At 43.5% G+C, this 23,109-nt stretch overlaps 2 protein-coding genes across 3 annotated transcripts; one reads left to right on the top strand and one right to left on the bottom strand.

Annotated features, from left to right (window-relative positions):
* Window positions 1-219: 219 nt before the first annotated feature.
* On the top strand, window positions 220-13,325 carry LOC139375601 (AMSH-like protease). 2 transcript variants are annotated; one of them, XM_071117391.1, is made up of 10 exons: window positions 220-321; window positions 1,723-1,940; window positions 2,124-2,187; window positions 2,691-2,786; window positions 3,142-3,451; window positions 3,707-3,831; window positions 4,254-4,391; window positions 10,131-10,243; window positions 10,654-10,753; window positions 11,120-13,325. In XM_071117391.1, exons 1-10 carry the CDS (start codon window positions 241-243, stop codon window positions 11,174-11,176), a joined length of 1,302 nt encoding a protein of 433 aa, XP_070973492.1. In that variant the 5' UTR covers window positions 220-240; the 3' UTR covers window positions 11,177-13,325. The 2 variants fall into 2 exon arrangements, with proteins under 2 accessions (XP_070973492.1, XP_070973490.1); XM_071117389.1 differs by having other exon boundaries at window positions 2,124-2,199.
* Window positions 13,326-17,321: 3,996 nt separating this feature from the next.
* Window positions 17,322-22,704, bottom strand: LOC139376572 (actin, aortic smooth muscle). Its single transcript, XM_071119314.1, has 9 exons — window positions 22,647-22,704; window positions 20,655-20,829; window positions 20,268-20,396; window positions 19,573-19,683; window positions 19,291-19,375; window positions 19,015-19,176; window positions 18,658-18,849; window positions 18,347-18,528; window positions 17,322-17,987 (listed from the first exon to the last, which is right to left on the bottom strand). Exons 2-9 carry the CDS (start codon window positions 20,781-20,783, stop codon window positions 17,844-17,846), a joined length of 1,134 nt encoding a protein of 377 aa, XP_070975415.1. The 5' UTR covers window positions 20,784-20,829; window positions 22,647-22,704; the 3' UTR covers window positions 17,322-17,843.
* Between the last annotated feature and the right edge of the window lie 405 nt (window positions 22,705-23,109).

Raw genomic sequence — 23,109 nt, 5'->3', positions numbered from 1 at the left:
TAAACAAATCCAATAGTCATTCTTGTAATTCAAGTCAGGTTATAAGCCAAGCTCTTGACCATTTATATGACTACTACCGAGGGTAAGCTGTCTCTGTGGACAACATGAATGGGTCTCTCTCAGTGAGAGGAAACCTTATCGATCCAATGGTCATAATTACACAACAGAGTCATGGCCATTAGCCAAGCTAAGGTTTCGCTCCTCTCGTCTCCAGTGGGCTATAATCTTGGGAGATGACGGATGGACACATTGGGAAGATTGGAACCTGTGACCCTGCAGTCTAAAGACACCATGGAGCAAGGCTTCAGCTTCAGCACACTGGTGAGTCTTGTCAGTCAGTGGTGAGGGTACTTAGGGTGGGGCGGTGAAGCAGGGTACTTAGGGTGAGGGTACTTAGGGTGAGGGGTGAGCTGTGTGTGGAGTGGGATAGGTAGGAGAAGAAGAGGCGGTGTGAAAGGAGGGGCTAGAGGGCTCTCGTCTTGGGAATGAAAAGATTCAAGGTTAGTATAGGAAAGCTGGGGTGAATGAGTTTATGGGGGTCTGGGAAGGCGTGTGGGTGGGTTGTATTGATTTATTCTGTAGAGTGGGGGGGGGGAGTGGGGTTAGTGGGTCTGGGGGGTCCACTCCAACGGTTTCCTCTGACTCACTCCCATTAGTATTCCCACTGCAGCTGCTCTGTCATTCAGACTCATCTCTCCATTCAGGGCCATCCCTCCATCCTGCGTTGGGAGAGATGGATGGAAGGAGAGAATGGGGGACAGAGCGGATGTTAGCCTCTTCAGACTTTACTTCCGCTGCTCATGAATAGATGATTAGACAAAGGAGATGTTATTATTAAGCCCTCAAAAGAGAGAGCGCTCATGCCTGCTTCAACTATCACTGCCAAAAGGATGTCTAAATTTGACACTTTTGAGTGTCCAAACATTTCCCCCATTATTATGCCCATTATGTTCTGCGAGCAATGGTTCTGTCTGCAGGCTTCGTCAATTTCCCCCTGTAGAGTCCAGTAGGATCTTGATAAGACGCCCACATTCAATAGTAACCTTATGGGAACTCTGCATCAGCAGTGTCCAGTGTGTACTCTGCTGCGCTCATTAGTATGGTGCAGAGCAGGGCCGCTCAGGCCAAAGCGGGGGCTAGCATAGCAGCGAGCTCAGAGGGAGCAGGCTTCCGATCAGCTCCCCCCTTAATCCCCCCAACCCCCGCCCACTGAACCTGCACTGGCCGCCCTGTCCCTGGGAAGGATGAACAGTGATGATGTTGTCCGGTCATGTGACCACCTGGAGAGGGACGGCTGGGAGACTACTGAGGGAGACAGCCCGTGCTGATGCAAGCTGTTGTTTCAGAAGAAGCTACAGTAGTACTGCTGCTAGGGGTGATAGGGTTGCTGTGTCAGACTGTTGGCCTTAGGGTTTTTCTGGTACTGATGCAATGTTAGTGATGAATGTGTTGTTTTAGGCCCTGGGGTGTAGAGAAAGAGGTGTTCTAATGCTGGTGTTGATAACCAGGATGACTTAGTCCTAGCCTAACCTTATCCATTAGATGGGAAAATGCAACACTAGCCTTTGATCAGATTCTAGGGACACCTACTACACTCCAATGCTTGTGATTACTTTGACTCCTAAGTTGACCTCTGTGACTGCTCTGCCCGTGTCCTCTCGGACTCTGACCCTGGTGCTTGAACGTTGATCTCTGATCCCGGTGACCTTTGACCCCCGACAGAAGAAGCTGGCAGCCGAGCCGGACCACACGGATGTGAGCCTGACGGCGGCAGAGCGCGTGCGGGCCCTCAGCAAGATGGGCTGCAGCATCGAGATCAACGAAGAGATCACGCCACACCGCTACTTCCGGTCCGGGGTGGAGATGGAGCGCATGGCCGCCGTGTACCTGGAGGAGGGCAGCCTGGAGAATGCCTACGTCCTCTACAACAAGTTCATCACGTAAGGAGAGGAGAGAGAGAGTATCTTATACCTGTGTCTAGACTAGGGCCTATTATAGAGTGTAGTACTAGCATACCGTTGGGCTATGTCCAATGTACTAATGGCAGATCAAGTACAGTGTCTGATGATTAATGCACTACTGTAATCTGTCTAACCACCCATTATCTCTCTGTTGTGTTCTAGTCTGTTTGTCGAGAAACTCCCCAGCCATCGAGACTACCAGCAGTGCAGTGTGCCTGAGAAACAGGTGATAATAAAGGTAAGCCCTTGGGGCTTCTGTTTTGAGTGGACCCATGTGGTGCTCAGCCCTGCGGAAAGCTCATTAACATCAGGGCTTATTAGCCTGGCTGGAGGGATGGAGAGAGGGGTCGAGGGATGGAGAGAGGAGTGGTACGAGGGCCCTGTCTGTCTGGCTGAGTGGTTGGCTACTTAGTGGGTGCCTCATACTTAGTGGGGGGGATTCAGGTCTGCTTTGATTTAAGTGATGTCTGTAAAGGTAAGCGAGTCCAAGGTCAGCTCAGGAACAGCACTAGTTTAGAAAGGGCTGTAGATTACCTTTTGTATACAAACAATAGAAGCGCCACTACGATCTATTAAGATCTTTGAAATGGTAGATGAATGGCTCATCGTTTTCTATTCGTCATGTAAGGATTTGGCCCACACTTATTGACCATTGGATCTGCAAAGCACCACGGCTAATGGAAGAAAGTATTTCCCTGCCTGCACTCACACAGTTGATTTTATTCTCAGAAGTTGCAAGATGTCGCATTTCCGCGGAAAGATCAATTGAAGAAGCTCCTCCACGAGAAGTACAACAAGGAACAAACAGAGTATCTCAAAAGTCAGGTAAGGTTTAGCATCGGAACCTTTCGTTACATTCCTTGAGAATCGCTAGGAGGCTGGCTGGGAGCGCAATGTGTGGCTCTAAGCCCAGTGCTAGTGTGCAACACCTGTTCATATTAGTTACAGTGCGGTGTTTGTACCACTTTTTCGGCGAATGTGAATGCTTCAATGCAGCAGTCTGTGGTTACATTTGTAGTTTGTGATAAGTAGTGATGAGGAATATTTAGGAGTAAGATCATGTATATCAACAAGTTGTACTAATATTAAAATGGCACAGATATGAAGTGTTGTGTCTGTATCTTCGGTTTGTGCCTGCACGTGCGTGTTCATCTGTGCACTCGTTTGTATGCGTGTGCAGAGCCAGGCGGTGGTGGCGGATTGCTGCGGCCAGCAGCTGCAGAAGATGTCTCTGGTTGAGCAGGAGAGGCAGAGGGTGGCGCAGCTGCGCAGGATGCAGATGGAGTCGGAGCAGTTCCGCTACTTTGAGGACCAACTGCGCAGACAGGAGCTGGCCAATCGCAGAGACGAGGCGGTCGCTAAAGTGCCTGAACAAACAGACGGGGCCTGCCTGTCCCACTCCTCCAAGAACCATGTTCGTCTCGACCCAAACCGCAATAAACAGCTTCTCCCCAGCAGCAAGCCAGCAGCTACACTGGCTGGCGTACATAGTGAGTGTCCTGCTCCAATTAGTATATAACATCTAGGTTCTATATTTTCGATTGAGTGATTGTTACTCAGAGACTAACCATGAGTAAGGTAATGGGGAAGTCAATAATGAGGTACATTAATAGATGGTGTATATATTTGAGCTGGTTAGTCACTGTTGATGCATGTTTTTGTGTTGCATGAGTCACACTGATGGACATCCTATTATTGTTGTTACACATACTGTGCTTACGTGTGGTGTGTGTGTGTCCATACAGATCAACGGGTTGAGGGCCTGAGGCGGGTGGTCATTCCTAGAGACCTGACCTACAGGTTTCTACTGCTAGCCGACAGTAACACAGCCAGGGGAATAGAGACATGTGGGGTACTCTGTGGAAAACTGGTAAGACATGCTCTGCTCTCCACACAAACATTGATCTATTTTATTTTGTCGACAAACTACCACTTTATTGGGGAAAGTCAAACTTCCCAGGCTACTGCTTACCTTATCTAAGCAAACTGTCGGAGATACCATTTTTACTCAGTGCCATTCCATCTGCAAACAATAGTTATGTCAAGTAGGAGGAGAGCGGGAGGTTGCCAATGTAAGGTGTTCAAAGTTGATTGTAGTTGCTACAGTATTTGCTCTCATTTGATGGTGTACTGTACGTCATGTGCATTGCTGTGTGTAGGTGGGTGTTCTAAATCCTGCAAAATAGCAACATCAGTACCTCAGTGCCAGTAGACTTATGCACAGTTATTAGCGACTGTGTTGTGCATTGTAATGCATTAACTCATAGGAAGTGTTACCTTTGTCTCTTCCAGACTCAAAACGAGTTCATGCTGACCCACGTGGTGGTGCCCAAACAGTCAGCCGGCCCAGACTACTGTGATATGGAGAACGTGGAGGAGCTCTTTAGTTTCCAGGACCACCACAACCTACTGACTCTGGGCTGGATCCATGTGAGTCGACACTACACACATACAGTTGAAGTTCGGAAGTTTACATACACCTTAGCCAAATACATTTAATCTCTGTTTTTCACAATTCCTGACATTTAATCCCTGTAAAAAATTCCCTGTTTTAGGTCCGTTAGGATCACCACTTTATTTTAAGAATGAGAAATGTCAGAATAATAGTAGAGAGAATGATTTATTTCAGCTTTCATTTATTTCATCACATTCCCAGTGGGTCAGAAGTTTACATACACTCAATTAGTATTTGGTAGCATTGCCTTTAATTTGTTTAACTTGGGTAAAACGTTTCAGGTAGCCTTCCACAAGCTTCCCACAAAACGTTGGGTGAATTTTGGCCCATTCCTAATGACAAAGCTGGTGTAACTGAGTCAGGTTTGTCGGCCTCCTTGCTCTCACACGTTTTTTTCAGTTCTGCCCACACATTTTCTATAGGATTGAGGTCAGGGCTTTGTGATGACCACTCCAATATATCCACATAGTTTTCCCACCTCATGATGCTATCTATTTTGTGAAGCGCACCAGTCCCTCCTGCAGTAAAGCACCCCCACAATATGATGCTGCCACCCCTGTGCTTCACGTTAGGGATGGTGTTCTTCGGCTTGCAAACCCCTTTTTCCTCCAAACATAACGATGGTCATTATGGCCAAACAGTTCTATTTTTCTATCATCAGACCAGAGGACATTTATCCAGAAAGTACGATCTTTGTCCCCATGCGCAGTTGCAAACTGTAGTCTGTCTTTTTTATGGCGGTTTTGGAGCAGTGCTTTCTTCCTTGCTGAGCGGCCTTTCAGTTTATGTCGATATAGGACTTGTTTTACTGTGAATATAGATACTTTTGTACCTGGTTCCTCCAGCATCTTCACAAGGTCCTTTGCTGTTGTTCTGGGATTGATTTGCACTTTTTGCACCAAAGTACGTTCATCTCTAGGTGACAGAATGCATCTCCTTCCTGAGCGGTATGACGGCTGTGTGGTCCCAGGGTGTTTATACTTGCATACTATTTTTTGTACAGATTAATGTGGTACCTTCAGGTGTTTGGAAATTGCTGCCAAGGATGAACCAGACTTGCGGAGGTTTACAAAATATTTTTTCGGTCTTGGCTGATTTTTTAAAATTGTCCCATAATGTCAAGCAAAGAGGCACTGAATTTGAAGGTAGGCCTTGAAATACATCCACAGGTACACCTCCAATTGACTCAAATGATGTCAATTAGCCTATCAGAAGCTTCTAAAACCATTACATAATTTTCTGGAATTTCCCAAGCTGTTTAAATACCCCCTCCTTTTTCGAACATTCTGTTAAAAATCGCGCAACTTTTCAGCGTCCTGCTACTCATGCCAGGAATATAGTATATGCATATGATTAGTATGTGTGGATAGAAAACACTCTGAAGTTTCTAAAACTGGTTAAATCACGGCTGTGACTATAACAGATCGTGTGTTTCATTGAAAAACGCAAGAAAAACTGCTCTCTGAAAGCTAAAAATAATTTCCATAAGTCACTTTCATGGGTTGTTAAAAGAGGACAAAATTTAATATCGACCTGCATGCAATTCATACAAATTCCACACGATGTCGCCATTGTCGTCATTTTCAATTGATTTTTTTGTTGGAAAATCCAAGTATCTGGCATCCGTTTCTTCCAGTCTCCACCAGGACGCTGTAAATGTGGACAATGGCAGCCATTGATTTGCAGACGAGGAGCTATTGAATATACATCGCCTTGTAATCATTTTGATAGATTATAAACGTTTACTAATACCTAAAGTTGGATTACAAAAGGATTTCGAAGTGTTTTGTGAAAGTTTATCGTCAACTTTTTTAATTTAAAAAAATTATGCAGCGTTAAAAAACGATGTTTTTTTCTGAATGACACAGCTTCCATAGAAAGCTATTTTGGGTATATATGGACCGATTTAAATGAAAAAAAAGACCCAATAGTGATGTTTATGGGGCATGTAGGAGTGCCAAGAAAGAAGCTCGTCAAAGGTAATGAATGTTTTATATTTTATTTCTGCGTTTTGTGCTGCGTCGGATAAGCAGAGTCTTTGTTTACGTCGCATTCAGGCATTTTCAGGTGGTGCATGCTATCAGATAATACCTTCTCATGCTTTCGCCGAAAAGCATTTTAAAAATCTGACTTGTTGGCTAGGTTCACAACGAGTGTAGCTTTAATTCAATACCCTGCTTGTGAATTTTGATCAAGGTTTGAGTTTTAACGAGTACATTTAGCATTTAGCGTAGCGCATTTGCATTTCCAGGTGCCTACTTGAGACATATGCGTCTCAAGTAGAATCAAGAAGTTAAAGACACAGTCAACTTAGTGTATGTAAACTTCTGACACACTGGAATTGTGATACAGTGAAATAATCTGTTTGTAAACAATTATTGGAAAAATGTGTTGTGTCATGCACAAAGTAGATGTCCTAACCGACTTGCCAAAACTATAATTTGTTAACAAGAAATATGTGGAGTGGTTGAAAAACAAGTTTTAATGACTCCAACCTAAGTGTATGTAAACTTCTGACTTCAACTGTATGCACAAGCATATACACACATGTACACACACAGATGCACTCAAACATGCACTTATGCACATACATACACACTTATGCACTCTCATACACACGCGCGCGCACACACACACACACACACACACACACACACACACACTTGCCCACTCCCCACCCTTTAATTTGCATAATCAAATATCACCATAGAAACCCGGTCCATTGGTTCAGATGTCAAAGTTAATCATAGACCTGCCTTCTGAGTCTGTGCCAGGGATGTTTCTAGGAGTTGAGGACATTGGGAGGTTAGCCCAAAACCAGAGGGGGCATCCTCCCCCGAGAGAAGACATTGTTCTATTTCAACAGCATAAATGCATCAATCTGGTACACTTTGAGATAAACATAGAGAGATTGACTAAAATAGACTAATAATACAGTACCAGTCAAAAGTTTGGACACACCTACTCATTCAAGGGTTTTTCTTTATTTTTACTATTTTCTACATTGTAGAAAATAAAATGATCCCTTATGGAAAAAAACATGTTTTCATGTGAAGTTAATGTGATAACGTGACAACATGTAAAGCAATTTGGTAAAATAAACTACAGTGGGGCAAAAAAGTATTTAGTCAGCCACCAATTGTGCAAATTCTCCCACTTAAAAAGATGAGAGAGGACTGTAATTTTCATCAACATTACACTTCAACTATGACAGACAAAATGAGAGAGAAAAAAATCCAGAAAATCACATTGTAGGATTTTTAATGAATATGTTTGCAAATTATGGTGGAAAATAAGTATTTGGTCACCTACAAACAAGCAAGATTTCTGACTCTCACAGACCTGTAACTTATTCTTTAAGAGGCTCCTCTGTCCTCCACTCGTTACCTGTATTAATGGCACCTGTTTGAACTTGTTATCAGTATAAAAGACACCTGTCCACAACCTCAAACAGTCACACTCCAAACTCCACTATGGCCAAGACCAAAGAGCTGTCAAAGGACACCAGAAACAAAATTGTAGACCTGCACCAGGCTGGGAAGACTGAATCTGCAATAGGTAAGCAGCTTGGTTTGAAGAAATCAACTAGGAGCAATTATTAGGAAATGGAAGACATACAAGACCACTGATAATCTCCCTTGATCTAGGGCTCCACGTAAGATCTCACCCCGTGGGGTCAAAATGATTACAAGAACGGTGAGCTAAAATCCCAGAACCACACGGTGGGACCTAGTGAAGGACCTGCAGAGAGCTGGGACCAAAGTAACAAAGCCTACCATCAGCAAGGGCATTGAAGATGAAACGTGGCTGGGTCTTTCAGCATGACAATGATCCCAAACACACCGCCCGGGCAACGAAGGAGTGGCTTCGTAAGAAGCATTTCAAGGTCCTGGAGTGGCCTAGCCAGTCTCCAGATCTCAACCCCATAGAACATCTTTGGAGGGAGTTGAAAGTCCGTGGAGATGATCTGCATGGAGGAATGGGCAAAAATACCAGCAACAGTGTGTGAAAACCGTGTGAAGACTTACAGAAAACATTTGACCTCTGTCATTGCCAACAAAGAGTATATAACAAAGTATTGAGATAAACTTTTGTTATTGACCAAATTAATTCATAAAAAATCCTACAATGTGATTTTTTTTTTCTCCATTTTGTCTGTCATAGTTGAAGTGTACCTATGATGAAAATTACAGGCCTCTCTCATCTTTTTAAGTGGGAGAACTTGCACAATTGGTGGCTCACTAAATACTTTTTTGCCCCACTGTACACGTGAAAATCTGATCACATGTGAAGGGTTCCAAAGGGTTCCAAAAACACATCTTCACATGTGACATCGTTATTTTTCTCACATGGGCCGAATACAACAGGTGTAAACCCTTAAACCAACAGTGCAGTTCAAGAAAGAGTTAAGAAAATATTTACCTAATAAACTAAAGTAAAAAATAATAAAAAGTCACACAATAAAATAACAATAACGAGACTATATACAGGGGGTACCAGTACCGAGTCAGTGTGCGGGGGTACAGGTTAGTCGAGGTAAGTTGTACATGTAGGTAGGGGTGAAGTGATTCTGCATAGATAATAAACAGCGAGTAACAGCAGTGTAAAAAAAACGGATGGGGGGGGGGGGGTGTCAATGTTATAGTCCAGTGGCCATTTTATGAATTGTTCGGCAGTCTTATGGCTTGGGGTTAGAAGCTGTTAAGGAGCCTTTTGGTCCTAGACTTGGCGCTCTGGGACCCCTTTTATTTCTTTACTTACCTATTGTTCACCTAACACCTTTTTTGCACTATTGGTTAGAGCCTGTAATTAAGCATTCCACTGTAAGGTCTATTACACCTGTTGTATTCGGCACACATGACAAATAAACTTTGATTTGATTTGTGAAATCGTGTGGTTTTTCTGTAAGAGATAGCCACTTATTAGGAATTGTTCCACTGAATTATATCAGCTGATGTGGGAGAAATAAATTAAACATAAAATCTTCTGAAGACAACAAAGCATAGCCGAAATGTACCCAGGGCTACACCCTACCCAAATGATGTCTATTCATTTTTTTCCACTCAAATAAAACGTATACTTTTGGGTTCACAATCTCTTTTTTTCCATGTGCATCTTAATCCAAATGTGTGCGTGTCCAGTTACAAGGCTGTTAGCTAAAAGGTAACATGACTGAACAGCTTGTTTGTTATGAGACAAATAGGCTAGTAAGCGGCCTGCGAGTAACCTAGTTTTAAAACTGCCCAGGACATTTTATTTATCCAATAATTCCTCCGAATTCATGATAGAAACAAACAAACAAGATACTGTACCTCCGGTAAAATGGATTGTATCTTTTTGAATGGTTTGGGCTACAGACACACGGTTTTGACTAAAGTAATGATAAAACCATGACAGTCACAAATCTGAGCACTTGCCTAGAGTGTAAAAATACGCCGTTTATGGAAACTTATAATCAGACTTACAGCCTGCAATTTCGAAATTCTTTAACCATCGAAAGGTTTGGAACTTGACCCCCCCAAAAAATCAGGGCTGCGGCCCCACATGCCCAGGTCTAATAACACCTAACATGGGAGTTACACAGTGGAGGGGCAGACTGAAATCTAGTTCCACTGATTTTGGGGAATAAACATAATCTATAAATATCAGATATAACACCTAACATCTTTATCTCCCGACCAACTCTTCTGACTGTGGCTCTCCTTTGTTCTCAGACCCACCCCACCCAGACGGCCTTCCTGTCCAGTGTTGACCTGCATACACACGGCTCCTACCAGCTCATGCTGCCTGAAGCCATCGCCATCGTCTGCTCGCCCAAACACAACGAGTGAGTCCCTGTCCCTGTCTGCTAGAAGGAGTAAGCCTGCTGATGCTAACGCTAAAGAAAACCAATCCATGCAATGTGGGTGGTATCAAATTGTTTATTCAGTAAGGAAGCAATGTTACCGGAATTGCGTGGTGTGGAGCCGACATGATGATTCTCTGTGATGTGGAAGAATGGGTTGTGTCAGTTCTATACTTAACATCTCTATCTTATTCTACACAGCTCTAAATGTTCTACCTCACTGAATAAGCCTCGGGCATAAGTTCAGAACTCAGATGACTAACCTAATGTAGGCCTTACAGTTGCTTGGCTGGAAGACGCTCTAGCTTTACCAGATGGATGTCATGACTTCCTTTGGCCATGAGCCCTACTGTATATAGGCAAGTCCTGTGTCTGTGATCTGTGTGTTGCAGTACGGGAGTGTTCAGACTCACCAGCTCTGGGATGGGGGAGGTCGCTGGCTGCAGACTGAAGGGCTTTCACCCACACTCCAAGGACCCGCCGCTCTTTAGCGTAAGTAATACACACAGACATCCTCCCAGCAGACAGGGAGGCCTCACTGCTTCCGCAGCCTCCCTCTTTTTCAGCACAGTCTCAAATGGAGCTTGTGTGTATTATTGTGTGTGTGTGTGTGGGTTCATGTCGAATCCCCGAGCTGACAAGGTAAAAATCTGTCATTCTGCCCCAGAACAAGGCAGTTAACCCACTGTTCCCCGGTAGGCCGTCATTGTAAATAAGAATTTGTTCTTAACTGACTTGCCTAGTTAAATAAAGGTCAAATAAAAAATATAAAAAATATGTCCCTCTATTCATGGTTGTGCTTCTCCACTGTTGTTGTTAGTTAACCTGAGAATTAAACATGGCCTTTTCTATTTTCAGATCTGTAGGCATGTTGTTATAAAGGACTCGAAAACAACAGTGCTGGACCTCCGGTGACAGCGAGGGGAAGACAAGACACCCACAACCCTCACCATCACATACTGGAACTCCTATTTATGTTTTTATTTAACCTTTATTTAACTAGGCAAGTCAGTTAAGAACATATTCTTATTGACAATGACGGGCCTACAGTGGGTTAACTGCCTTATTCAGGGACAGAACGACAGAGTTTTACATTGTCAGCTCGGGGATTCGATCTAGCAACCTTTTGGTTACTGGCCCAACTCTCTAACCACTAGGCTACCTGCCGCCCCTACACTCTAACCACTAGGCTACCTGCCGCCCCATTTATACCTTTGTTTACAATGAAGGCTTTTGTATTTATTTATTTTTTTGAAATGAGGTACTGTGAATTGAAACTGCTTTGCAACACAATGATGTGAGCTATGGAATTGTTCTAATGGTGTTGTTTTATCAACTCTTTATTCACTTGAAGTATGGGATTTTTTTGGTTGGGGGCTTTTTGATAGCTTGGCTTGACAATTTTGGCAGAGGGGAGTTTTTGAGGCAGATAGTCTTTCTGCTTGTCAGATTTGATGTGAAATTCTCCAGAGAGAACTATTTTAGCACGCAGGCTTACTGTAAATGGCCTTAGGTGTTTCAGTGTGAGAACAACTGGCTGAGAATAAAGTGTGTGTGTGAGCAGGTGCGTGTGTTATATGAATGATTACATGAGTGATAGTCTCCCGTGAGGGTATCCTTACCCTTAACTTTCTTGGTACAGGATACAACAGATGAGACTTGAGAGACACAATGATACAGTATTTACACAATTGATTACATATGCAGAGATTCAACAAATGAACAAACATTTTTTTTAAAGGTCATATAAAATGGACTGATTGAATTGGTATGGCACTATGTGGCTTAGGACGTTTCATGTTGTCTTTTTAGTCTTAGTTATAATGGATTACATTTGGCCAGTTGGATTTTAGCCTTGACATTTTTTGCATTATTTGTGAGTCTTGGATTTATCTTGGAAGTGTTGACCTAAAAGAAAACCGTAACTCAATTCTTATTTGAAGTAGCCCATCGAGGTGGAATGTCTTGTGCGGGGAGGAACAAACCGAAGTGCTCAAAGAATGAGTGACTTCAGAAAGTATTCATACCCCTTGACGTCTTCAAAATCTTGTTGCTACAGCCTGAATTCAAAATGGATTAAATAGATGTCTGTGTCACCCATCTATAAACAATACCCCATAATGACAAAGTGAAAACGTATTTTTTTTTGCGAAGGTATTGAAAATGAAATATAGAAATATCTCATTTACATAAGTATTCACAGCCCCGAGTCAATACTTTGTATCGCGATTACAGCTTTGAGTTGTCTTGGGTATGTCTGTATCAGCTTTGCACATCTAGATTTGGGGATTTTCTCCCATTCTTCCTTGCAGATTCTCTCCAGCTCTGTTAAATTTGTTTTGGAGCGGCATTGAAAAGCAATCTTCAAGTCTTTCCACTGATTTTCAATGGGATTCAAGTCTCGGCTTTGGCTGGGGCCACTCAAGGACTTTCACATTCTTGTTCTGAAGCCATTCAAACGTTGCTTTGGCTGTATGCTTGGTGTCATTGTCTTGTTGGAACATAAATCTTCACACCAGTCTAAGGTCGTTTGCACTCTGAAGCAGGTTTTCATCAAAGATTTTCCTGTATTTGGCTCCATTTGTTCCCTCTATCCTTACCAGTCTCCCAGTCCCTGCCGCTGAAAAGCACCCCTATAGCATGATGCTGCCACCACCATGCTTCACGGTAGGGATGGTGTTAGACGGGTGATGAGCTGTGCCTGGTTTTCTCCAGACATAGCGCTCTGCATTCAGGCCAAGTTTGTCTCATTAGACCACAAAATCTTTTGCCTTGCGCTCTGAGTTGTTCACGTGCCTTTTTGAAAACTCCAAGGGCCTCATAACTGGCTTGTAAATTTTACACAGAATATCTGCATGCACCATTTCTGAAAAGGGTGCACACAAAAAATATTTCGATTTATAAACTTGGTGCATCCCATATATACACACAGACCTGAAGTAAAGCTGTGCACATGAAGGAACATTATAACTCTGAAAAACACCAATCAATGTGTACTTTGGAAATATAGGAATTTTGCCCATGCTACAGAAGGCTATATTGGTCTGCTAATACACCACTAGTAAACGCGTAGTGCACTAAGTTGGGGGGGGGGGGGGGGGGGGATGTTTTATTTTTCATACTATAGGCCACTACTTATAGTGGTAGCCTATACACTTCAATGCAAAAGATCAACTGTCTGTTCACCTGTTGAATTCTATTGTGTGTTATAAAGCGCGCTCACTTTCGGAAATTAAAGCATATCTAATACTGGTGGTAAGCCTAATTAAATGAGAGCTACGCATGGTCATTTGTTGTATGGCTACTTCGGGAATATGAATTAATCTTGGCCAGAAAATATGAGGAATTTCCACTGCAATGGTTATGATATATATATTTTTTGTTTATAAATTTAAATATTGTCTACTTGAGGAATTTGACATTAATGCATTCAACGTGTTTAGAATACAAAAAAATCAACAAATTGATTTTCTCACTAACGGCTAGTGATAGCATCTGGGAATTATATATTTAGCTACCCGATTTTGTTGTTGTTAAGACAGTCACATTTTCCTGCACAAGGCTAGTCTACTTTTGACTTCTTGCCATGCAATACCTCAACCACTAGAAACTGAATACGCATGGTCTAAAGTTTGCGAGAAAATAAGCACATTCTCACCAAGTTTTCTTTACATAAAAAAAAAAAAATCCAACTTTAGCGTGAAACGGGAATTTTGGGGAATTTTTTGTGCATATAAAGTTTATAAATGAAGCCCCATGTGTGCTGTCATGTGCCTTTTTCTCAGGAGTGGCTTCCATCTGGCCACTCTCCCATAAAGCCCAGTTTGGTAAAGTGCTGTAGAGACTGTTGTCCTTCTGGCAGGTTCTGGCATCTCAGACAAGAACTTTATAGTTCTGTCAGAGTGGTCATTGGGTTCATAATCCCCTCCCTGACCAAGGTCCTTCTTGCCCGGTTGCTTAGATTGGTATTTCCATATGTTTGCAATTTCCCAATGATGGAGACCACTGTGCTCTTGGAAACTTTCAACACTCTAGAAATAGTTTTATACCCTTCCCCAGATATATGCCTCATCACAATTCTATCTCGGAGATCTACATACAGTTCCTTGGACTTCATGGTATAGTTTCTGCTCTGACTTGCACTGTCAACTGTGGTACCTTCTATACTGTATATACAGTGCCTTGCGAAAGTATTCGGCCCCCTTGACCTTTTGCCACATTTCAGGCTTCAAACATAAAGATATAAAACTGTATTTTTTTGTGAGGAATCGACAACAATCAACAATCATGAAGTGGAACGACATTTATTGGATGTTTCAAACCTTTTTAACAAATCAAAAACTGAAAAAATGGGCGTGCAAAATTATTCAGCCCCTTTACTTTCAGTGCAGCAAACTCTCTCCAGAAGTTCAGTGAGGATCTCTGAATGATCCAATGTTGACCTAAATGACTAATGATGATAAATACAATCCACCTGTGTGTAATCAAGTCTCCGTATAAATGCACCTGCACTGTGATAGTCTCAGAGGTCCGTTAAACGCGCAGAGAGCATCATGAAGAACAAGGAACACACCAGGCAGGTCCGAGATACTGTTGTGAAGAAGTTTAAAGCCGGATTTGGATACAAAAAGATTTCCCAAGCTTTAAACATCCCAAGGAGCACTGTGCAAGTGATAATATTGAAATGGAAGGAGTATCAGACCACTGCAAATCTACCAAGACCTGGCCGTCCCTCTAAACTTTCAGCTCATACAAGGAGAAGACTGATCAGAGATACAGCCAAGAGGCCCATGATCACTCTGGATGAACTGCAGAGATCTACAGCTGAGGTGGGAGACTCTGTCCATAGGACAACAATCAGTCGTATATTGCACAAATCTGGCCTTTATGGAAGAGTGGCAAGAAGAAAGCCATTTCTTAAAGATATCCATAAAAAGTGTCGTTTTAAAGTTTGCCACAAGCCACCTGGGAGACACACCAAACATGTGGAAGAAGGTGCTCTGGTCAGATGAAACCAAAATTGAACTTTTTGGCAACAATGCAAAACGTTATGTTTGGCGTAAAAGCAACACAGCGCATCACCCTGAACACACCATCCCCACTGTCAAACATGGTGGTGGCAGCATCATGGTTTGGGCCTGCTTTTCTTCAGCAGGGACAGGGAAGATGGTTAAAATTGATGGGAAGATGGATGGAGCCAAATACAGGACCATTCTGGAAGAAAACCTGATGGAGTCTGCAAAAGACCTGAGACTGGGACGGAGATTTGTCTTCCAACAAGACAATGATCCAAAACATAAAGCAAAATCTACAATGGAATGGTTCAAAAATAAACATATCCAGGTGTTAGAATGGCAAAGTCAAAGTCCAGACCTGAATCCAATCGAGAATCTGTGGAAAGAACTGAAAACTGCTGTTCACAAATGCTCTCCATCCAACCTCACTGAGCTTGAGCTGTTTTGCAAGGAGGAATGGGAAAAAATTTCAGTCTCTCGATGTGCAAAACTGATAGAGACATACCCCAAGCGACTTACAGCTGTAATCGCAGCAAAAGGTGGCGCTACAAAGTATTAACTTAAGGGGGCTGAATAATTTTGCACGCCCAATTTTTCAGTTTTTGATTTGTTAAAAAAGTTTGAAATATCCAAGAAATGTCGTTCCACTTCATGATTGTGTCCCACTTGTTGTTGATTCTTCACAAAAAAATACAGTTTTATATCTTTATGTTTGAAGCCTGAAATGTGGCAAAAGGTCGTAAAGTTCAAGGGGGCCGAATACTTTCGCAAGGCACTGTAAATAACCTCCAAACAATTGAATTGGCCACAGGGGAACTCCACTTAAGTTGTAGCGATGTCTAATGGATGATCAAAGGAAATTGGATGCACCTGAGCTCAATTTGGAGTGTCATAGCAAAGGGGTGTGAATAATTATGTAAATGAGATATTTCTGTATTTGTTTTTGAACACATTTGCTACATTTCTAAAAACATGTTTTCACTTTGTCATTATGGGGTATTGTCTGTAGATGGGTGAGAGAAAAATATATATTTAAATCCATTTTGAATTCTGTCTGTAACACAAAATGTGGAATAAGTCAAGGGGTATGAATACTGTCTGAAGGCACTGTATAAGCAAAGACGCATTAGACACCTTATATGAGGAGTATCTTTTTGCCATCCCAAGGGCCTTGACTACACAGAGCTCAGGTATAAGTTCACTTTCCACCCCCATGAAGCAGTTAACTAGCCTGGTCTCAGACCTGTTTGTGCCGTCTTGGCAACTCATCATTGTTTGGCTTGACAATGACCATGGAAGTTAGCGAAACAGCATAAACAGATCTGGGACAAGGCTATCCTTTAACCACCCCTCGCTGTAGAAAATGGAGCTGTCCTTTTTTCACCTCTGGCAGAAGCGGGCATATATTTTTTTACTCTGCACACGCCCTCACAGCATTGCTGATAATGGCATTATCAGTTGTACAATGTGGTGTTGGACTATTGCTGCAGTGTGATCAGCTGTCCCAGTGGTGCTGCACAAACATGTTGTGTTGTAGTGGCTTTATGTTTGGCAATGGGAAAGACAACCAGTCAATGCAGTGACTCTACCACACTTTTCCACTGCCATTTTGGTAATAAAAAATGCATACTGCTTTATCTCCTTGTCCAAGATGTTGTCAAATGTAGTTGTTCTGCGTCCCCCCCCCCCCCCCCCCCCCCCCCCAAATGAACAGAACCATGTCATCAAGGGAAAGGAATGAGTGAAAACAGGTTATCAAGACAGGACCAGAGATCCAGTTCCTCTGCAATCCAGGGCATGAAGTATGTCGCTGTAATTATTTTGTTAGAGAATAAACAAAGCCATTCTCCTGAAAGGATGAACCAGGAAATAGTATTTTTTCTTTTACGAACAGGCATTCTGTTGTAGTTCACTTTCGGAGAATGTGGGGTAGCAGTGGCGCATAGATTCTGGTGTCTTTTGTATGAAAAGAAGAGTAACTGACAATGTGGCTCGATGCAGCAGTAGTTACAGTAGTTATATTAGAAACACTTGTAATACAAATGTATGAGCCAGAGGCCCTTGTATGAGAGCTTTATTCCTTCCTTGGGTGTTCGTTCATGTTCACATGGATCTTTACAAACAGTCAGATGGTTGAAGCTTTCAGCAGTGATCTGAGCCATGCGAGAGACCACATCCAGGGATGAAGTACTGAACAAAGTGAACAAAAGAGGGATAATGCTATAGCGCTGTGGAACAGATTCAGCCTCTTCTACTTCATTCTATCGCCACTGCTGGAATCTATATACACTCCCCCGGGAATGGCCCCCAATGGCCCCCAAAGTTTTATATCAGCTGCACATTCAAGCTTTATTCAACAAAAAACAAAAAAACATAACCAACCAATAACATAACATAACATTCACTCAGGGGTGGGCAGTGCAAAGATAGAAACACAGGAGGGTAAATAGGGGACACATTCACAGTTTACAGGCAAAAGAACGAGAGCAGAAATTGAGGCTGGAGGGAGGGAGTGGGCTGGGGTGGGTGGGTGGGTGGGTGGGTGGGTGGGTGGGTCTGGGCCTTGTTTAGAAGCACTTGCGATGCACAATGGAAGGGCCGGCCTCGTCGTACTCCTGCTTGCTGATCCACATCTGCTGGAAGGTGGAGAGGGAGGCCAGGATGGAGCCACCGATCCAGACGGAGTACTTCCTCTCTGGTGGGGCGATGATCTGGTAACACAGAAGATGTCATTTAATACACAGAATGAGCCAATCACATATATGCAGTGACTAAGGTACAGTGCAATAAAGCTTAGTGAGACAAAAATCTGTGATATTTCGCTTCAGATTGAGTCGTAACAACTTGCATGAAATCACGAAACATTTATCAAGACAAAGATTTATATTCAAAGTAAAGAGGTAAAAAGGATAATTGCGTTGAAATGGACCAATATCATTACTGTCTGTGAATGGCAAAAAATAGACCTTTAAATTAGGATGAATACTATACCGAACAAGGTAAAGTCCCTACACAACATCTCACACAGTGACTTGTAAGTTAACTCTGGATGTTAGTATCTTCTACACACCTTGATCTTCATGGTGCTGGGGGCCAGGGCAGTGATCTCCTTCTGCATTCTGTCTGCGATGCCAGGGTACATGGTAGTACCTCCTGACAGGACGTTGTTGGCGTACAGGTCCTTACGGATGTCAATGTCACACTTCATGATGCTGTTGTAAGTGGTTTCATGGATACCAGCGGACTCCATGCCTGGGGAGGAAACCAGAGGAAATCACACAGAGTCACAAGAGACAGAGATAGATCCTTGTTTCAAACTGTTGAGAGAACGGCAGATGGAGAGAGTGAAAAAGGGATACAAGAAAAAGAGAGTGGGATTACCGATGAAGGAGGGCTGGAAGAGGGTCTCGGGGCAGCGGAATCTCTCATTGCCGATGGTGATGACCTGACCGTCGGGCAGCTCATAGCTCTTCTCCAGAGAGGAGGAGGAGGCAGCGGTGGCCATCTCATTCTCAAAGTCCAGGGCCACGTAGCACAACTTCTCCTTGATATCGCGGACAATTTCTCTCTCGGCTAGAGATGGGAGGATAAGGGGGAGGTTAGATCATGGATTGATTGGTAGTTTGGCAGAACAGCACCTCTGTGTCCGCGTAGGCCTCTGCTTAAAAGTCATATACTGTACAGTATGAGAGAATATAGTCTCATCAGAGATTTGCCCATCCCAGAGTTCCTACTGACCGGTGGTGACGAATGAGTAGCCCCTCTCGGTCAGGATCTTCATGAGGTAGTCAGTGAGATCGCGGCCAGCCAGGTCCAGACGCATGATGGCGTGGGGCAGGGCATAACCCTCATAGATGGGGACGTTGTGGGTGACACCATCACCAGAGTCAAGGACAATACCTGTGGAGGTTTAGGAGGACACTGTTTTTTTGGGAGGACACGAAGGTTAAGACCCAGTGGAACTGAATGGTCAGTATAAAATGAGGCTGGTTTTGACTGGTGTGTTAGACTGACCTGTTGTGCGACCAGAGGCGTAAAGGGACAGAACAGCCTGGATAGCTACGTACATGGCTGGAACGTTGAAGGTCTCAAACATAATCTAGAACAGGACCATTTGTTTAGGTTACAGTGTTATTTTTTCACACTAACATATCATTCTCACGGCACTAATCAAAGGTCATAGCATCGTGTAACACATTTCTTCTGTATATATCAAGAGCCTTACAGAGCCTTAAAAGGCTAGGTTAGAGATATACATTGGACCAAGTCCCAGCTGTAGTGTATGAGGGTCATCACCTGGGTCATCTTCTCCCTGTTGGCTTTGGGGTTAAGGGGGGCCTCTGTCAGCAGGGTGGGGTGCTCCTCTGGGGCCACACGGAGCTCATTGTAGAAAGAGTGATGCCAAATCTGCCAACCCACACAAAACACACAAACCAATCAAACAAACAGCCTCACCACAACCTGGTGAAAAAAAAGGGGTTCGATTGAGGCCCGTGTTGAAATCCCACACAAAACATTGAGGTCGATCTTGAGAGAAATTTACGATTCTAAGTGAATAACACCATCTGTTGCATGCATCTGTTGAGGGGATGACAGCATGTGCCCTGAGATAATTGGTTGACATGTTTGTCTCCTAGTCACCGGGGATGAGTCATAGCTAAATTACATGACAAGACTGCCATGGTGGAGGATGGGGGGGTGCCATTAGCATAACATCTCTTTAGCTAACCAATGATCATGTCGTAGTTCTGAGAATAGATCCTGGATCTAAATGCCACTGGATGGATCCCAAAGTGCCACCCGGGGAGTTGTGTTGGCTGAGGGGCTATTTTTGGGTGACATGATGGAAAATGAACGCACATCAAATTCCATGTTGGAGTGTGTCCCTGTTTTCCAATGTGATTTTGTTTTGATGGTCGTCCAAGTCATGTGTGTTTTATGAGTCTGTGTGTCATTGTTGTATTGTGTGTAGTAGGGTGTAATAGGCTTACTTTTTCCATGTCATCCCAGTTTGTGATGATGCCGTGCTCGATGGGGTACTTCAGGGTTAGGATACCTCTTTTGCTCTGCGCCTCGTCACCCACATAACTGTCTTTCTGTCCCATGCCGACCATCACACCCTGGGGAGAGGAACAGGCTGCTCAGAAACACACTCACCACACTGTAAAGTGGATGCTATTGCTAGCACTGAAATTCAACAAATAGACTTTGCTGTGTGGAGACTTAAACCATGATGGGTAACAAAAGTGAAACATTTAAATAAAATTGCTTTGAAATTAAGAATATAACAAGGACCATGAAAGACTACGGTCAAAAAGTCGCCCAATCAGAAGTCGGTTACATCCAGCCGCTCTTTTGATGGACAAATGGCGGCTCACCTGATGTCTGGGACGGCCTACGATGGAGGGGAATACTGCTCTGGGGGCGTCGTCCCCGGCGAAGCCTGCCTTGCACAGACCGGACCCATTGTCACACACAAGGGCGGTGCTCTCTTCGTCGTCACACATTGCCAATTCTTTGCTTTACCTTCCTTACTCCGACTGGAGACAATCACTGCAGGGGCACCAAACAGAAGAGTAAGTTAACATCTACAGAATGGTAGATTAGTGTGTGTGTGTGTGTGTGTGTGTGTGTGTGTGTGTGTGTGTGTGTGTGAGAGTAAGTCTATCCCTCTAAAGTAATGTGACCACACCCTTCTGAGGTGAATTCATGAAAACCGTAAACCACAACAAAAGTCTGGTGTGGTAATTATTGACATTAATTCATACAGGAATACATGGCTCAGGTAAATCCACTAGTCAAAATGTGAAAAAAGGATGTAGGCTATTCCTATTAAAAGTGAAAAAGTCCATTTGGAATGTTGGGATGTGCTTGGAGTACAATATAAATAAATGTTTCCAAAAGCCCATGGAGCACATTGTTACACAATGTTATAACACTGTACAAATGTAACATTAATAGCAGAACATTCATGATTAAGACCAAAACTCCCCATAGGAGTTACCCTGCAAACCTCCTCAGTTAGGGTTAGGGTTGTACTCTAGTCTGTAATGAATGGATTCAGCACCCTGGGAAAACTTCCTAATTAGGAAATGATGCGACATCATGTCTGTCTTTGGACTGGACTTTGAAAACCTTTCTCCTTCACTCCCTTCCTCTCTGGCCCTGCCTGTCTACAATTGTAAAAAAAAACTAGAAAGGAGAGAAACATGACAGGAATGGGAGGGAGAGAGAGAGAGAGAGAGGGCAGCAGAATCAAGGAGAACCATATTTAGTCATAAACCTTTGGAATAAAGGATTTCCAAAGCTTTCCAGCAGAGGGCACCATGAGCAACTATGATGGAGTTCACTGCTGAAGATTGGCTGGTGTTGAACTCTTCAAGACTCCCGTCATTTGCAGAACATAGCAGAGACCCCTATATGCAACCAGTCATCACCTAATTTTCACATTTCAAAAGCTTTCCACATTTCAAAGCTGTAGACAGTAAACGACCAAACTTTCCAAACTGACTGAGTTCCCAAGAGACTTAACACTCTATGAGACAATCTATGAGCCTGACTGTTTCCAAGAGACGTTACAAGACTTTGAGACAACCTTTGAGAGAAATGTTTCTCTTGCGTTATGGCACTGACCCAGCTGTCTAATACTATGATCAACTAACTGAAAAAACAATTTATAAGTGATAACAGGTTTCTGAGCCTATACCTTGCGTTATGGCACTGACCCAGCTGTCTAATACTATGATCAACTAACTGAAAAAACAATTTATAAGTGATAACAGGTTTCTGAGCCTATACCTTAGTTGCAACAAGACATTGCAAATTGAGCATTTACAACTGTGTTATTCTACCACACTCTTTCAAGCAGCAACACTTGCTTCTTCAACCACAAATCCTAAGTGAACCACAACAGCATGATGCTTAAGATCTCTTCCAAGAGCTGTGGCACTTAATACCCACAACAGACCACAGTGACTTAGTTGTGAGACTTCAAAATCCCTGTCTTGCATTAACATACACCTGCGAGATTAGCCAAAGCTCTTCAAGGCTAATGTGCTTGGTTTAAATTGAGCAGCCGCCTGTGCTGTAAGGTGCTGACCCCTGCAGTTGACTCAGACTAGCAGATTAGCAGATACCAATTTAGCAGGTGTCAACTTGAGGCAGTCAGGCAGACTGGCAGGCTGGAGAGGAGGAGATGGTAGGAGAGCAGAGAAGATAGAAGTGGAAAGAAGATGATAGGAGAGGTGCAGGGAGGAGAGAGGACAGAGAGGGGCTGAGAGGAGCAGGGAAGAGAGAGGGGGAAGAAGATGATAGGAGAAGAGCAGGGAAGAGAGAGGGAGAAAGGAGAGGTGAGGTGGTGGCCTACTTACCCTGACAGTGCTTGGCCGGGGTATGCCTCTCAAGGATGGTGTGCCCCCTCACTGGCCTGGGGAGAGTTTATGTAGCTCCCAGACCCTATCCTCCACTTCCCCCTCCCACTTCCCAAACATGGAGCCGGGGCTGCACTCTCCCTGTCTGCCTCACTCAGCCAGAGCCTTATAGGGATGGCCGGGGGAAAACAGTCCAATCCTAGTGCTTTAGTGGAGGGCCCCAGTCCCATCATTCAGAGCATTCCAGGGGCCTTTTTTTCTGTGAAAGGCAGGAGATCTCATCATCCTGGAACATAAACACACAGCACAGAGCTCATAGAACTGCCCCCTGTGACACACAGGGCCCTCACACACACACACAGACGGAGTGACACGGAAGAGTGAAACGGGTTAGGTCACAAATACAGCCTATAGGTGCTGTTTGAATTGGCATCAGTTAGATGAGGAAATATTCGATAGGTGT

This window comes from Oncorhynchus clarkii, chromosome 20 (assembly GCF_045791955.1).
Source record: "Oncorhynchus clarkii lewisi isolate Uvic-CL-2024 chromosome 20, UVic_Ocla_1.0, whole genome shotgun sequence".
Taxonomy (NCBI): domain Eukaryota; kingdom Metazoa; phylum Chordata; class Actinopteri; order Salmoniformes; family Salmonidae; genus Oncorhynchus; species Oncorhynchus clarkii.
This window is presented reverse-complemented; position numbering and strand designations above follow the sequence as displayed.

Excerpts from the sequence above, each read along its gene's own strand:
- LOC139375601 (XM_071117389.1), top strand. The coding sequence starts at position 241 with ATGGACACATTGGGAAGATTGGAACCTGTGACCCTGCAGTCTAAAGAC. Across the intron at positions 322-1,722 it reads GCTTCAGCTTCAGCACACTG|AAGAAGCTGGCAGCCGAGCC; the intron begins GTGAGTCTTGTC and ends GACCCCCGACAG. Across the intron at positions 3,832-4,253 it reads GGGTACTCTGTGGAAAACTG|ACTCAAAACGAGTTCATGCT; the intron begins GTAAGACATGCT and ends TGTCTCTTCCAG.
- LOC139376572 (XM_071119314.1), bottom strand. The coding sequence starts at position 20,783 with ATGTGTGACGACGAAGAGAGCACCGCCCTTGTGTGTGACAATGGGTCC. Across the intron at positions 18,529-18,657 it reads CTTCCAGCCCTCCTTCATCG|GCATGGAGTCCGCTGGTATC; the intron begins GTAATCCCACTC and ends TTTCCTCCCCAG. Across the intron at positions 17,988-18,346 it reads CCAGCACCATGAAGATCAAG|ATCATCGCCCCACCAGAGAG; the intron begins GTGTGTAGAAGA and ends CTGTGTTACCAG.